At 49.8% G+C, this 15,963-nt stretch overlaps 1 protein-coding gene across 4 annotated transcripts in view; it reads right to left on the minus strand.

The window, feature by feature from the left end:
- MLLT6 (MLLT6, PHD finger containing) overlaps positions 1-15,167 on the minus strand; it is a 45,298-nt gene extending 30,131 nt beyond the window's left edge. The window contains exons 1-7 of one of the 4 annotated variants that reach the window (XM_066981421.1): positions 14,886-15,167; positions 11,336-11,415; positions 6,208-6,262; positions 4,528-4,637; positions 3,968-4,071; positions 3,174-3,267; positions 1,861-1,965 (exon numbers count right to left, since the gene is read on the minus strand). In XM_066981421.1, coding sequence (XP_066837522.1) covers positions 1,861-1,965; positions 3,174-3,267; positions 3,968-4,071; positions 4,528-4,637; positions 6,208-6,262; positions 11,336-11,415; positions 14,886-14,994 — 657 coding nt within the window. In that variant the 5' untranslated portion in view covers positions 14,995-15,167. The other 3 variants (XM_066981420.1, XM_048050829.2, XM_066981423.1) reach the window with 3 other exon arrangements.
- Positions 15,168-15,963: the final 796 nt, after the last annotated feature.

Below are 15,963 nucleotides of genomic sequence, written 5' to 3' on the forward strand. Positions count from 1 at the left end.
CTCGCCTCGCAGCAGCTGAGCACACAAGGGGAGTAAATACTCCAAATACGTTTTTCAGCCTCGCCGGCAGTTGGAAATTTACTGCCTTGGTGTCACAGCGGGGTAGGCACGGCTTTGGACGTGCAGCCTGGGAAGGGGAGGGTTGCCTGTTTGCCACCTATCGGGTAGGGCTTGGGCAGGCTCCCCAGACACCGAGTGGGCAAGGTGGGCAGCGCTTCGACCCGGGTATTGCGGGATAACCTCTGCAAATAAAGAGGGAGCTGGCTTTCCTGCCCACACGGTTTATGGGCTCTCAGCTGGGCCTGCCAGAAGGGTGCCAGCAGGTATTAACTGATGGCCACGCTGCTTTTGAAAGCCTGGATGCCCTTGTCCCTGGGAAACTGGGCTGGGATCCATCAGCCTTCAGCCACAAAACCCACCAGCATGTCACTGGGCTGTTCCTGGATGTGGGTCACTATTATTACTATTCGTAATGATGTATTGATTGTGAGGACATCTACTGCAACAAGACAGAAACAAACAAACAAACAAACAAACAAGTAGACGGCCAGACACCTAAAGCAAGACTTAAAAAATTCACACGGGAAGCACCAACTGGGTTATGCAACAGGGTAAATTTGGCTTTTGACCACAGTGGATTAAACCTAGAGGTTTCTTGATGGAGTAATTCTGGATTTCTCCTAGCAAAAAACAGGATCTGGCCCATAAAGTATTAAAAACTATCTGACCATCCTGAAAGTATTCCTGCATTAAGTTATTTGTGCTCCAGAGCCTACAGCACTGTTTTGGACAGATGGGGTGCAAAGGAGGACGGCGGTACTACTTTGAGGATTCTTGGTATAAAAGCTGTACCCATCAACGGACGAGGAAGATTTCTTACTTTGCTGCCACTTGCATTAGAACCTAAACACTCCATAAAGCATGTGTCCCACCTATCAGAGCTATTTATTTTTTAAAATAATAAACAGTTCACAAGCCTCTGGTCTCCTCATTTATTTCGGTATAGACCCTTCCACACCAGAACCTGCACCCCTGTCAGAACCCCAAAGTCTGGTGGGATTCTGTCTTACACATTCACTGCTGTTTTTCCTTGAAATATGAGCCTTCATCACGTGAGTCAGCTGGTTAATTATGAACCTTGGTGTGCTGTTAACATGTCCTGTAACACTGCAGCAGCTGTGATGAGTATGCCTTAACCTGCACAGTTAAACAAATAACTGTTGTACCTGTCAGATCTGGCATTCAGTGCTCTTCTAAATACTTGTTCAGCAAAAAAAAATTGTTTTCACAAGTAGATTTGAAGCAGGTGGCCAATCTGACTAACAATGTACTACCTAAGCTATACTAGCTACTGTTGTTGCCTACACGTAACCTGCTGGCCACAATGCAGATTGCTAATCAGTCCTCTAAAGCTTGGACTCTGGGATCTGAGGACAATGACCTCGCGTTTATGTTCCTGAGCTGCTGCGTTTAAAACCACAGCCCAAAGTACTTCCACACAGATCAACTCAGTAGCTGGAAACCGTAGCACAATGTCATCCTCAAAGCGGACCTGCCAGGAGTTAGAAATGTGAAAGTCGCACATTTCATAAGTGTGTTCTGCCAAGACCCCTCTGGCATAATCTGAACACAAAAACTTGGCTCCACATTCCCCGTGGCTGTGCCGCTCCATTTACATACACATTTCTAGAGTTGTGTTTAGAAACACAGCCACTGTTCACACCTCTGACTGTGAAACTCTTTGCAGAGTCAGGGCTCACCTGAGACGCAAGGCATCAGTGCTCTCTGCACACTCTTCCCCCTCTCACCTCCATCCCACATGACTCTAGCTCTGGAGTGACAACTCTGTGCAGATCTTACCTTCTTTGGCCTTTCGTGGTGGGATACATGCTTCTCTTGAGCAGGGGACGTGGATCGACTCCGTCTTCCAGCAATGAAGGAGCTCCCTCCAGAGTGACGTGAGGTCTTCTGAGGTAAGTGGGGAAGGGAAGAGAGGGACGACAGGGATGGGAGACAGGGAGAGAGAGAAGAAACTGTTATAGAGTCCGGCCTTCACTGTTACAGTGAGCAATGCTATGGTAAATGGCTTGTCTACAAGATGCAGGACCAAATTATAAAACTCCTAAAAATCCTGGGGTTTTGGTGACCCATGCACACTGACACTTCCAAGAAGAAAGGCACAGCAGCTAAGAGACCGTTCTGTAAACAACAAGATAAGTGGCAGCAGCAATATCGTGTAGACAAGTCAGTCCTCCTGAGCAGCAGCGTCTGTGTTTTGGTCTTGCGTGGGGTGTGGGGGTGTATGTGCATGGAAGGATGCTCTGTCCTCAGACTCCAGGCGCTAGCAGAAATCCTGCTATCTATCTCAACATCAGTAAATCTGATACGGAGCTACACTTGTATCAGATACTGAGGGTACCTGAAGGGCAGGGAAGGTGTCCTCCGGTTTGACTTTGAGGGGAAGCTCAAGACATCAGTCACTGCATGTGACAGCACTGATAAGAAGAAAGGAAAGTGGGGAAAGCCAGCAACAAAGGAGCCACTGACAGATAAACCTGTACGGAGAGGATCAAGTTTCCTTTTTGCTGCAGGGGGGAGAGCAGGTGTCTACTAATTATGCAGAACAGGGAAAGGGTTCCTCTCAGTCCTGTAAATAATAGGGGGAAATCCTTTGCCCCAAATATCCCTCAAACCATCTGTGAATGATTCCGGTCTCTTCTGGACTGCCCCTGTCCTCAGGCAGAAGTTTGGGCTGTTCTGTGTTACACCCTCCTGCCCAGGGGGCCTGATGTACACTAACTCCCTGGATGCTCTATTTTCCTGTCTCAAGCTGCCTCTTACACTAGGGGCAGTGCTTTAGCATCTTTCTTCTAAGAAAAAACATTCATTCGACTTCTTGGGACTACTTCTTCAAACATACAAACCGGGTCAGGGAAAGCAAATGGAAGAATTAAGCCTGTGGTTTTGAACATGAGTCTAAAGATGCTATAAAAATGCAATAAATAAATTTATTTTTATTCCTAAGTGACTCTGTCTGAATGGCTGAAAAGAGAAGCATCCTGCAGACCTTGTTTATGTATTCCTGGCATTTCTTACTGCTCAGAGCACAGATACAATCTAGGATGAAGACAATGCCTTAAAATAAAATCCATTGAAGGGATGAAGAAACTCACCATTTTATTGAAGTGGTACTTGCAGTAGCCACAATATTTGACATTGTCGACTTCTAGGACTTCCTCTTCACATAAGAGGCCAGCCATCTGGGCACTGAAATACATGATATCAAGAGGAGGATAATGCAAACTGTACAGACAGAAAACATATCCCATCAACAAGCAAAACAGTTCAAGATACCCAGGCAAGGTCTTGAAGTCTCCTGTCCTGCTTGGCAAATAGCTTTCAAAGACCATGAAAAGAGTTCAGACTATTTATAATTCATATTAAGATCTTTAAAATTGTCAGTACTTTCCTGCCAAATTGTTTTGCAATTTCTGTCTTTCTTAAGGCCTGGGCGATCAGTAACAATTCCAACAAAACGCATATCATGAACAAGGAATCAACATAAAGCTGGGAATCCCCACGTTCTACTGACAGGCAGTGTTGTTTTCAGGCTGCAGAGTACACGAGGATATCAGCCCTTAAAATCACATCATCTAGATGATACTTTTGTATGTGCTGCGCTGAAAAGGAACATTCCTGGATTGTGACTCATCTCTTCTCGAATTCCACACAGTCCTAGGGAAATCCCCAGACTTCATTCTCACCAAGGAAGGCTTGCTGGTGAAACCTCGGCCTTCCTGGGGAAGTTCCCGACACAAATTGAGCAAGGATGAGATACCCCTTGCCTAAAATAAAAGCAGTATGGTTTGCCCAAAACCCCATGCCACCTGTTTGGTGCAGCCTCAAAACCGTAGCAGCAAAACCAATAACTGGGGCCGTTCCTGGAGTGATACTGGGGGCAACTCACCAGGTGACATGGAAAGCTTGCCGGCAGCCATGCCGATTACAGGCCATGCATGCTCCAGAGGCTGCTTTGCTCTCCCTGCCCTGCTCTTCACAGATGTAGCAGGTCTGCAAAAAAGGAAAAATGGTCACTCAAAGAGGTAGTCTACTTTACTCTCACTCTTCTCCAGGAGGCAAAGCCTTCGAGAACTTATAACTCGTGTCTAGTCATCTCCCTCCTACGACAGCTGTTCTGGGTTATTTCTCAGTCGCATGCACAAAACTTATGCATCTTCTTTTTCTCCCCCAAATAACAACTGGGTCTGATCAAAATATTGATTAACCAACATGCAGCTCCAAGGAGTGGTGCGGTTGCTCAGGTTGCCAAATTAAGGGAGAGGAAAACAGAACATCAAAAGTTATTTCCAAGAAAATTTACATTTACATTGTTAGTTATTTTTAAAGGGATCTAAGTACCTGGAAATTAAAATAAATTGGACAGGAGACATGGAGGACTAAGACGACCTCAGAAAAGCAAGGCAGGGCAAGTACATTTGGGGCAGCAGGAGAAGGAGAAGGCCTTACCTTGTTGAAGCGGTCGTGGGGTACATACTGCAGGACAATTGGCTCCATGGTGAGCACATTGGCAAACTGCACCTCTGGGATGTACAGAGCACAGACAACGTGGGCCCACCCTGGAGAAGCAAACAAGCCAGAGAGCAGAGATTCACATGGGGCAACCCAGCGGAGTCTTATACTCAGACAAGGCTGCAGACAAGCATGGGAGGGAAAGGAGGAGGAGGATATAGGAAGGAAGCCAACTTAAGTTAGATGCTAGATTTGAAATACTGCTTGTTGTAACTTGGTTAGGAATCAAATCCTTTGTGGGAGAAAGATAGACAGATACCACCTCCAGATGCAATACGAAAGCAGAGATTTCTTTGGGAAAAGAAAGGTACAGCACTCACTGCCCTTAAAAACATTCCGTCAGGACTTAAGACCCAGAGCTGAAGACCTAACCAAACCCAGAAAAGCATCCAAACAGTAAATGACGCTGATGGGACAAGTTTAACATGTAGTCCCATGCCAGTGGAAACAAAGCTCCCTTTATTGGCTGTTATCAATGGTTAAAGAAGGCTCTTTTTCAGCAAGCCAAGTTAGATTAAAACCTAAATCCACCAAGACACTTCCCAAATCAAACGTGTAAATCAAAATACCATCTGATCAGGACAGAACTGAGAAAGCTTGAAGGTCAGGAGCCTTTGGGGGACAATCTATACTGGTATGCCTACTGCACTGGAAAGATTTACCTAGAATTAGGATGGATTCAGTTGGGCAGGCAGAACCAAGCTCCACGAATATGGAATCATACAGTGCTGTAAGTACTCAGTCTATATAATTCTGTATAGTGGCATGGTTATAACACTTCTTGTGCCTGTCTACAGGGACCTGACCAAACCACATAATAACATGTTTGGAAGAAGATGCTATGTAGTTATAAAACAATCCCCCAACATGGTACTTTTACTACCGCACTAAGGCTCTCAGTATTTATGACCAGCCCTAATGGACACTTTTACAAAACATCCTGGACTTAGGGCTTCTTCTCTAAATATGGGATCTATTATAATAAAGACCTCCTTGTCTAATTTAGCTCTTAGTGTATTAAGGTAAGTGGCAGGTAGGTAGAGAGGCCTTTCTGAAAAATAAGATTTTGAGGAAAAACAAGTTTGATCCATACAGCCAGCAGCATCAATAGCTGCTAGCTCTGACAACTGAAATCAGACTCCACGGTACTTCACAGTACCAGAGGCTGACAAGCAGCAATGATGAGCAAGTAAGTCCCACAGAGAGAAACACCTTTGCTGTGTCCTGGTCCCCGGCTCTTGGACAGGGACTCAAGGCTGAGGCTCCATTAACTTGAGGATCACATCACTTAGGCAAATAACTCAGCAACTTCCACCTTTCCATAAACAATGACATATCATGCACCAATTCCTGCAGGGTTAACCTCAAGAAACAGCACATTTCAGGGGCTCTGCTTCGATGCCAGCCAGAGGTCGGTCAGTTATCCCCCCAGGGAAAGGTCTTCTTGCCATGGTGATTTCAGAAGGTGAAGTTTTGTAAGAAAAGGCAGAGTGTTTTCATTCCTCTGGAGCCTCCAGCCTTCCCTTTCTGGTGACATAGGCTCGGAAAAAAAATTGCACCTGGGACAGCTGCCGAGAGGCACTGCAAGACATACCGGCTCCACGCAGAAGTACTTACCTCCGTTGTCGGTCCGTTTCAGGGCTCCATCTTTGTGGGGGCACAGTTCACATCTCTTGAAATTAAGCAGAAACAACAAGTTTAATCTAACTCCCAGGGGCATGGGGCCAGAAAAGAGATGATTAATTTAAAACACGCTTATAAAAGATGGGGCTGCTTTCAAAGAGAGGAAGTGGAAGAAGGGCTGAAAGCGGTTTGGGTACAAAAAGATACTGTGACACAGCTCGATATCGTCCTGTGTGACGAGGATGTATTTAAAGCCTCAGCCCAAGAGCCACAGGGCTGCAGGCGAACCTTGACTTTCACAGGGCTTTTAGAAAAGAAGTTTTAGTCCTTGCGGTTGCGAAGTAAAACTGAAAACCGTGACTCAGAGAGCAAAAGGCAAATAAAGAAAAGCCATTATCTATCTTTGCCCCTTTCCTTCCTTCTCTCTTTCTCTTGCGATATTTTTTCCAGCCAGTCTCATGAATGCTGAGTGAGGCAGTTGTGACATTTTCACCAGCGGGGTGCAGGGGCCATGATAAGCCCGGTCCCAACGCCTGGGGCTGGCGGGTGGACACCCCGCTTCCCCAGCCCCAGGCCAGGGAGCCTGAGCTGGAATAGGGAGAAAGTGAGGGGAGCATTGGTGCTGGAGGGTCCCTGACACATGGGAGGGTGCAGGGAGCTCCCTCAGCCCTGACATGGTGGGTAGGGGGGCACAGGCCCAGCACCATGACAGGCTGTGAGGGATAGCAATGGCTCAACGCCTCACTCCGTGCCTGGTCACTAATGGCTGCTTTTGGGGACAGCTATGAGGGGGAATCACCAGTTCTTCCACCCAGGGCCAGCAGCCACGGGGTGGCTGGAGGTGAGGGGAGATGCCCCCTCATGCTACGTCTGCAGGACACTGAGGCCTCCAAGGCCAGCAGCGGCCCAAACCCACTGAAGGGCTCTCCTCAGGGCTATGGCAGAAGGGCCTCACCCCACCCCACGCACACCCGACAAGGGAGAGATGAGGGGACAGAGAGACGCCGGCAGGGCATGATGGCAAGAGCCAGATAAGCCCAGTGCCGCGGCCCTCGGTGCCATTCCTACCTCAGAGCAGGTGGCGACGCCTGCGCTCCATTTCCCCCCTCACTACTGCGGTCCTGCCTGCCCGTCATCGCCTCCATGTCGGGCCATCGCCATGTGCAGCTTTCCCTGGGCCATAAAGCCCTTTTGAAGCCCTGAGGTGGTTTCGGGGCACGTTGCCACACACGAGGGACGCTCTCGCAGCCCCAAGGGCTCCTCCCAGGAAATGGTCATTGTTTTCTCGTGACATCAGTCAGGGAAAATTTCTATGCTTTTATTGTTTTGTTTGACTTTTCTGCGCCTGCTTAGAAAGCCTGAAAACCTGTGACATACAGCCCTTTTCCTTCCCTAGCGGAAATGTCTGATTTGTGAAAAAAAAAAAAAAAAAAGAAGAAGAAAAACACCAACAAAAAAGCTGTTTTTCTGTGAAAAATGTGCTTCATCAGAAAGTTTTGAAATGAGCTGCCTGGTATCGAAGCGAGACGGCAGCTGTACCGGTATGAGTGTGTGGGGCATGCATGCTGCCGCTGCTCCGCTACATCCACCCAGCTCCGGCAAGCCCCATGTGTGACGGGGCAGGTGCTCTGTGCCACAACAAGCACCCGTGTACTGAGCAGTAACTGGCCTCCAGCAAAAACATCTGCTGCTGAGCTGTCCCCGAGGACCTTCCACAAAGGTGGTCGTCCTCAAGGAAACTCAGTGTTTCCTCTGCTGTCATTTTACCTCTTGACACAATAAATACGATCACAATGCTTTGGGCAGCAGGGAGGCTCAGTCCAGTTCTCAGTGGAGTCAAGTGTGTGGGGATGCCAAATAGGTACCTCTGGCAAACATGAAATTCCTGTGATAATGTATAAACAAGAGGTGAGAGGACGAAGACCAATGCCATTGGCAGCCCATCACACTTTCCCCGCAACTTTGCTTGAAATGTGTGTCTGGCCACAGGAGGTGATTCACTTTGCTCCTGGTTGGGTCCAGACAGGCAGGGCACTGGAGAGCAGCTCTCACAATTACCACAGAAAGCCCGGCAAAGCCAAGACAGAGAAAGAACTGGGTTAACTGAGACACTGTAATAAGAAATTTGCACTTGAAAAGGCCCCTCCGCTCTCCCCTCCGCCCCTCAGATCAAAGCAGCTCTCCCACCACGCGATTAGCAAAGCTCTGATTGTAACAAGAGGGGTTAACAGCTCCATCGGCCCCACACAAGACTTTTAATAGCCCTGCCTCTAAATGACAGCTAAAGCCTTCACATGATCCCTCACATGAGTGCCCTCTGGCCATTGCAGCTCACCGGGCTTCCTAGACAATTTGATTACAAAGTGGATGGGCTTTCAGTTGCTTACTGTAAGCACAATAGTGTCCACAGCATCCTTTAGGGACCTGCGCATCTAAGGAGAGGTTATGAGCAAGGATTAGCGGTACCTCTTCCTTTCACTCAACCTGCATAGGCCAAGGAAGTCTCCAGCGTTTTTATTTCAACTCTGGGAAAAGAACAGAGCTGGTTGATTAAAACCAGGTTGTGATGGCGAAGGTTAGAGTTTCTGACCCCCTAGGGCTTCTAACTCAGGGACAGAGCACCAAGCCATTAGACCTGACAACCCAAGTCAGGGCTCCTGAGCTCTCCTTCCGAAACTGAAGAGATGGAGTCTCTCTAAAGGAGAGACACAGAAATTGGGATGTTTTAAAGTACTAAGGAGAGCAACAATCTTTGTGCCTTCACATCTCATTTTCAAAGTAAAAGTATCAATATTTAGCTAACAAATACGCTTGTTATGGACTAAGCTTGTAAACTGCTTTAAGATTCTTCTATGAAGGCAGATGTGGGAAGACAAACACTGCTGTTTTGCAAAGGAGTTTGCCACACAGTCATTGTGAAAGAAATACGAATATCAATTCATCCTGCTGTTGACAGTGTATTTTGCGCTCACGTAGCAGTATCTCTCATTCAAGACCCTCAAGGCAGTGTCTGCAGGCTGATAACGCTGCTTTTACAGCTGGAGAAAGCCAGGCACAGAGAGGTGCAATGAAACCCCCGGGCAGTGAAGAGCCACACCTTCCAGCCTCGCTGGACCATGGAGCACAGATTCAAACAGCGTGTTAGCAGCACAGCCATGCACAGATCTCATAAGACCTGACTCATTTCCCTTACTCTGATCATGCTGTTCCCTACATCAAAGAAGTAGATTCTTTTTATGTATTTACCCATTTGCGTGTCTGTTGCTATGACTGCTGGCGTTTAACTGAAAAGGTGAAGGATTTAGATAGGAAATCATCCCCAGCTCTGCTTAGGAAGGAAGATTATCACTGTTCAGTTGTTATACTAGCAGGGCTGAATGCCACCGACTGAATGGCATGACTGAAGCCCACCACGCATTGTCTAACAGATTTCACTGAGGGCAAGTTAAATAAGGAGCCACCTGCAGGGGTATTGTTTTCTTGATACCTTGGAGGCAGTTTGAAGTGTCTAAAGTGCAAGAGAAAAGTTAGAATCCTTGCGATGAGCACAGGTGAGGAGGACTTGTGTGTACATGCACTACTACAGCTTACACTGAGTTGTAGCTAACACCGAAGAGCTTCTCTTTGCCTGCATGGCTGGGAGACAGGGGGGAAGGAGGCTCATGAAATCCAAATTCCTTTCTTTACTATGAAACTATCTGCAGGATGTAAAAGCACTCAAAGACACATTTGATCTTCTTTACTGCAGTGCGCATAAAAGCAGCATCTTACAAAGGCAAAAGAGCTCAGGTCTGAAAGTCTGGTCTTGTTTACACTCCCACTTCCAATGAGGAATGAGTTAATGCAATGTATAAAGCATGGTACAGATACCTAATTCCCCCATTCACTCATCTTTGCCAAGTTCTTCGCCCATCTGTGAAACAGATTAAACTTTTGTACTGCAGCAAGCAGAGAGCCCAGCTGAGACGGAGCACGCTATTTGCTCCGTTCTGCACAGATCCGCATATTCAGAGGTCACCTACATCAGCTTCACTAGGTACTTTCACTAGGTGTACTTTAGAAAAAAATGGCTAAACCAGTTCAGAAGGCAGTGCAGATATTAATAAGTGTTGTTTGTGCTGGTTGAGGCATTCCATATTTGAAAAAGCCAAAGTTTAATGTACATTGATTTTTTTAAGGAAGTGAAGGGGGGAAACTGTCTCAAATTTACTGCATGGCAAAAGCAGCACCTCTGGCATAACTAACGTGGTAAAGATCTATACCCTGGCCCCTCAGCAGCTGCTTGGTGTAGCTGTATCTGATAAGGGTTCACATGGGAAGTTGCAGAGTAGCTGGTGTGCTATAAACTCACAGTCTAGTTTACTGCACAAATAACTTTGCCACATAGACGGGCCTAAGAGGCAGTCCTGGCCTGATTGTTTCCACTTTCCTGCCTCACCGGGAAATGCCAGAATTAATTAAGAACATTCGCAAAGTGTTCCATACTGCTAAATTGCTACTTAGACAGAAACTAAAACCTGATCCAGCTTCCTGTCATTTTCTCTGCTATTTAACAAACACAGAAGACTTTATGCAGGAGACTGTTGCTGCACACGAGATATGAATGCCAGCTCATCCTGTCTGTCAGTACGACAACATACCCTGTACAGCAGCATCTCAGGTGGTAACAACTTTCCTCCACTCCAAAACTTTCTGAGAAGCTGTATAGAAAAAACTGCAGGGAAGCCACCTTCTAGAGGAACGTCATTATTTTTTAGAAGATCGAGGTCCCTAGATGCAAAAGTTTCATCACTGATAACTTGCTTAAAAGTACCTTTGGCAGCGTTTTCATCAAAATGGCTAAGAATGCTTTATAAAGCTGTTTGACATAATTATTTCTATTGTATAAACGAGAAACGAGGGGAAAGATTTTAGAAGAGAAGTAGTTTCTCAGATAGGTGAGGGGCGAACGCCTTGTCCAAAGTTATATTGCAGGCTACAGGCAGAGCTGGGATTGCAACCACAGCAGTGCCGAATGCCAGGCTCCGTCACTTTCGTCAGTGGACCACGCTGCTTCCAGCAGAGGCGTGAAGGGCTCTGAACCAACTCGTTCCGTGTAAGTACAAGTGTACTCTGTACTCACCACCCTGGCGGCTCTCTCTTGAGATTCACATTTCCGACAGAACCACGGTCCGGTAGGAACCTGGACAATTCCATAACAAGCTGGAAGAAAAACAGAGAGAGTTCATTTGATTGTCTTTAAATTGGCTGTTAATTTCTCAGCTGTATATAAAAGTTTGCCAAAGCTGTTATTAGTCAGAGATCAGTAACAAAAACAAAAATCACATCTAAGCAGCATTTTATTCCCCTTTCCAGTTTCCACACCCTGCAACAGCGGACAGCCCTTTGCAAGAGGTCCAGTGTGATACATTTATTCAAGCTTATAAATAAGCTCACACCCAGTATAAAATATCCTTATAAAAATCTGTGCTGAGTGGGAATGCAGCACTTCATAAACCAGGTCCAGTTCTGGCCTAGTGAACACAAACAGGCTAATTTCTTACCCCTTAACTTTTAAAATGTCACTAGTGATTTAATATAAAACTATGAAATAAATGGCTATTAAGCATTTTAACGACCAAGATAAAATCTCAGTATCATAAAGGAAGTAATCTCAGTGTGAGTTCACACAGATATCAAGAAAAAAAAAAGCATTTACCCTGCACACTCTCAGGCTTGTAAGTCACACCCAGCAGCAGCCTTTTGTAGCTTCCGACAGCACTGAATTCAAGTTTTTTAGGACTAGCCCCCAAAACGGGTTCCGCGTTGATGCAAGACTCCAGCTCATAACCCAACAAAACTGTTGTTCTTATCCACCTACACCAGGCATCCCTCTAGCTTTCTATATCCCTGCTGATTGTCTCAGGGTCTCCCTAGGCGAGCTGCAGCTCCATTCCTTTGAAATTCATTCCCTTCTCTGATGGGACAACGTTTCCCGAAGACCATTCACCTTCTTTGGTGGCCTTCTCCCTCTCACCATTCAGGGATGGTCTTTGTTGAGTCCTTGAGGAAGCTTTTCTGACCCTGAAAGGGCTCTTGGCCACCACACATGTAGGTTTAAAGCAAGAGGCTGGCAAAGATAGGGGTATGAAATAAGGCTATTTGTGGCCAGGTGAGGGTATAGAAGTCTCCTAGGAAAGAAGAAATTACATTTTCCTTATTCCCCTCCAAATGCGAGCTGACGGTTGGAATGGAATCCCAGTCACTCGAGACATCTGAAACTAGGTTGGACAAAGCATCTGAAAATATCCTGCTGGATGCAATCCTGTGATGTCCCCTGGGGAAAGGACCAGACACGACGCCCAATAGGTTTTCTCCATCTCTCTAACGTCTTTTATGCTGTTTTAGCCAGGAAAATGAACATGATTGTGGAGTTAAACTGAAAGAAGTGACTGCAAGATGAGCCAAGGCAGATACGCAAGAAAATAGAAACTACATGAAAGCAATGACAGAGGAGCCTGCCTTGGGTCCATCTTTAGCAATGGGCTTAGGGCCAAAAGCAAGCACTCAGCTGGAGCTAGTGCAAGCTTCTGTGCCCACTGCTTCAAAAAGAAAGACAACAAGGAAGAAAACAAGGAAAAATGCAGAACATAAATAGGGTAGAGTTGAAAATATTATTTCTAAATGTTCTTCACTATCTTATTAGAGTCTTCATTTCCAATCAGATGTTTTTGTTAACATTTTGAATTTTTTACTGGAAAAAACTAACTATTGTCACAGAAATTGTACTATTTTTTTTTAAATCAGCTTTAATGTGTAGCTATAACATAAGCTTAAAATAAACAGAGGGTTCTTTACTGGGCTGCACAATCATTTCAAAAGACAACTTTGGTTTTGCAGATATTCAGGCAGTACAAAGAGATACCAAACCTAGCGTGTGGTTGTAGGGAATGAGACTAGAAGGCCCAGCTGAACCTCTACAGTGGTTTGCTTCTGTTTAGTGACTAAAAGCCCACCAAAACACCACACGACTACTGGGTTTGTGAGCAGGCTTTAAAAAGAGGACTGAAGGTATTCTGAACATCCACTACACACTGCTACCCTGCTTAAGAATTACTGTATCCTGACGGACTCCTACAAGCCCTAACCACACAGTTGTGCTTCCCCAACACCCCAGCAATGCCCTCCCGGAGGCTCTTCTAACGCCTCCCAACGCTCCCCACCGCTTGGCTGCCTCGCAGCGAGCGCATCCATCTCCGTAACCGTGCGGGCCCACAAGCAGGCACCCTGCAAGAATAACCGGACCGCAGACTGGAGACCGCTCTAGCCGGCAAACGGAAGCGTTGATGTTACTCTTGGAAGCGAGCACAAGGATGCCAGTGCCCTTAATCTCCCTCCAAAAAAACAGCTACGCAGAAACACGTTCTCCAGCGGGTGGTTGGACGAGTCTTGGGAAGAACGGAAGAGTTACAGCACCAAAACCAAAACAAGCAAGCATCCTTGCAGAGAGACCCTACACGCTGCCGGTCACACGGAGGCAACCTGGAGGGGCTGTTTTATGGCAGGAGACACCCCGGCACTGACTGAACGCAGAGAAATCCCCCGCCAGCTTCGCTTCCTCTTTTCACCTCCCCTTCAGTCACCTGGTTGCAAGCGAGCTCTCGCAGAAGATGTGAGCACAGACACATCAAACATAGGAAAAGCAGCAGAAAGCTCAACCTACAGACCCAGAGACCTGGCCTGGCAGGCGGGGAGAGGCAGCGCAGGACAGGTTCCCGGCCCGAGACAGGAGCGTGCAGCAAGACACCGAGGGAGAGCCTGCACAGGAAGAGGCTGGAGATACGCGGGGAGATGGATGGGATAATAATAGATGGGAAAACAGACATGCCAGCTGAGCCCAGAAACCTTCGTGTTATTCAAAACAAACCAACCAGCAGCATCGCCCTTCCTCGCTGCTGGGTTTAAGCGGCAGCAAACACGCACCCGTGCAGGCGCTGGTGCCGAGGACAAACTTTCCGGCCCGGTAGCGTGTGCGAGGGGCGTGCTCCGAGTCATTTAAAATGCAAATGGCCCTTATCTCGGGGAGGGGAAGGGCCGGCTCCCTCCCTGCCCTTGGGGGCGGCAGCTCCCGGGCCGCGGCCGCCCCCGGGGGGTTACCCGGGGCCACGGGCGGCCGCGGGCCGAGCCCGGGCACGGGGCGGCGGGGGGGGGGGGGGGGGGCTCGGGGCGCTGCCCCCTGCTCCCCCCGGGGCCCGGCACCGGCCCCGGGCCCCGGGCAGCGGCTCCCCCCCCCCGGTTCCCCCCCCCACGGAAGGAAGCGGCCGCCGGTCGCTGCCGGCGCCCCCGGTAAGGGGCAGCGCCCCGAGCCCCGGACCGTGGGTGCCCCCCCCGGGAGCAGCTGACGGCCACCTCCGCTCCCCCCGTCCCCCCCCCCCCCCTCCCCGGCTCCTCCGCGGCGGCAGGCCAGCGGCGACACCGTTATTTGGAACAATGGGGATAAAACAAAGCCCCCCCCCCCCCCGCCGCCGCTCCCCCGGCCTCCCCGCCGCTCCCGGGGCGCACGGCGGGGGGAAGGCAGCGGCGGCGGCCCCGGCCCCGGCCCCGCTCTGCTCCGCGGCCCGGGGCTGGCGGCGGGGCCGGGCCGAGCCGTGCCGAGCCGGGCCGGGCCGAGCCGTGCCGGGCCGGGCGCTTACCTTGGTGCACCGCCACATTGCAGCCGTGTCCATCGCAGTACACCAGCGGGTTCTCCGCCCAGCCCCGCTCATCAGAACAGACACAGCAGCCTCCCACCATCTCCTTCATACTTCCATGAGGGTTTCCTTCCCCCCCTCCTCCCGCTACGCACACACTCCTCCCTCCCTCCTCCTCCTCCTCCTCCTCCTCGCTCCCCCCTCCCCGCCCGCAGCCTGCCTTTCACACGGCCGCCCCCCGAGGGGCTCGGGGTGCCCGGCCCCCCGGTGGCGGCGGCGCGGAGCCGGGAGGCGCTCGGGGGCCGGGGGGGGGGGGGGGGGGGGACGACCCGGGGGCGGCGCGCCCCCGCCCCGCGCCCCGCACGCTCGCCCCGCGCCCGGGCACCCGCCCCCGCGCGCCCCCGCCCCGCCGCCCCCCCCGGCCATGATGGCCGCGCCCCGAGCGGGGCCCCCCCCCCCCCGGCGCCTCGCCCTGCGGCTGGGGGGCTGCTGGGGGGCTGCTGGGGGGGGGTCGTGCTTTGCTTTGGGGTTGGGTTCTTGTGGTTGTTGTTGTTGGAACCCCCCCCCCGGGCCGCTTTATGCTGCTTTCTTTATGGTTTTGTTGTGTGTGCCCCCCCCCCGCCTTCCCGAGCGGACCGGGCAGGGCTCCGAGCGCGCAGCCGGGGGCGCAAAGCGCTGGGTGCGCGCCCGAGCAGCCCCCGCGGGTCGCTCCCCGGCGATGAGTCGCGACCGTTCCCCAAATCCTATTATCTCCGCAATTCCTCTTTGACAGATTGGGGTTCCGCGAGCGCCACCGCCTGTCCCGCTCTCGGAGGCTCCTTCTGGAGGAGTTTTTAACCCGTTGGCACCTGTTTTGTGGCGGCGTCTTTCCAAGGAAGGGGAAAAATGTCCCCTTGGGGGGTTGCGTCCAGCAGGAGAAACGTCAGAAATCCCGTACAAACCAGTTAAAAGAAATAATCCTAGAGCATAGGGAGTGCAGCTCCGTGGGACTGCAGCTGCAGGTCTCCACACGGTATCACGGCACACCGCGGGGAACAGCCCTGCCTTTGGACGCACCACTCGGTTAAGACGAGGAGAAACG

The sequence above is a fragment of the Anser cygnoides genome, chromosome 22 (assembly GCF_040182565.1).
Source record: "Anser cygnoides isolate HZ-2024a breed goose chromosome 22, Taihu_goose_T2T_genome, whole genome shotgun sequence".
Classification (NCBI taxonomy): Eukaryota; Metazoa; Chordata; class Aves; order Anseriformes; family Anatidae; genus Anser; species Anser cygnoides.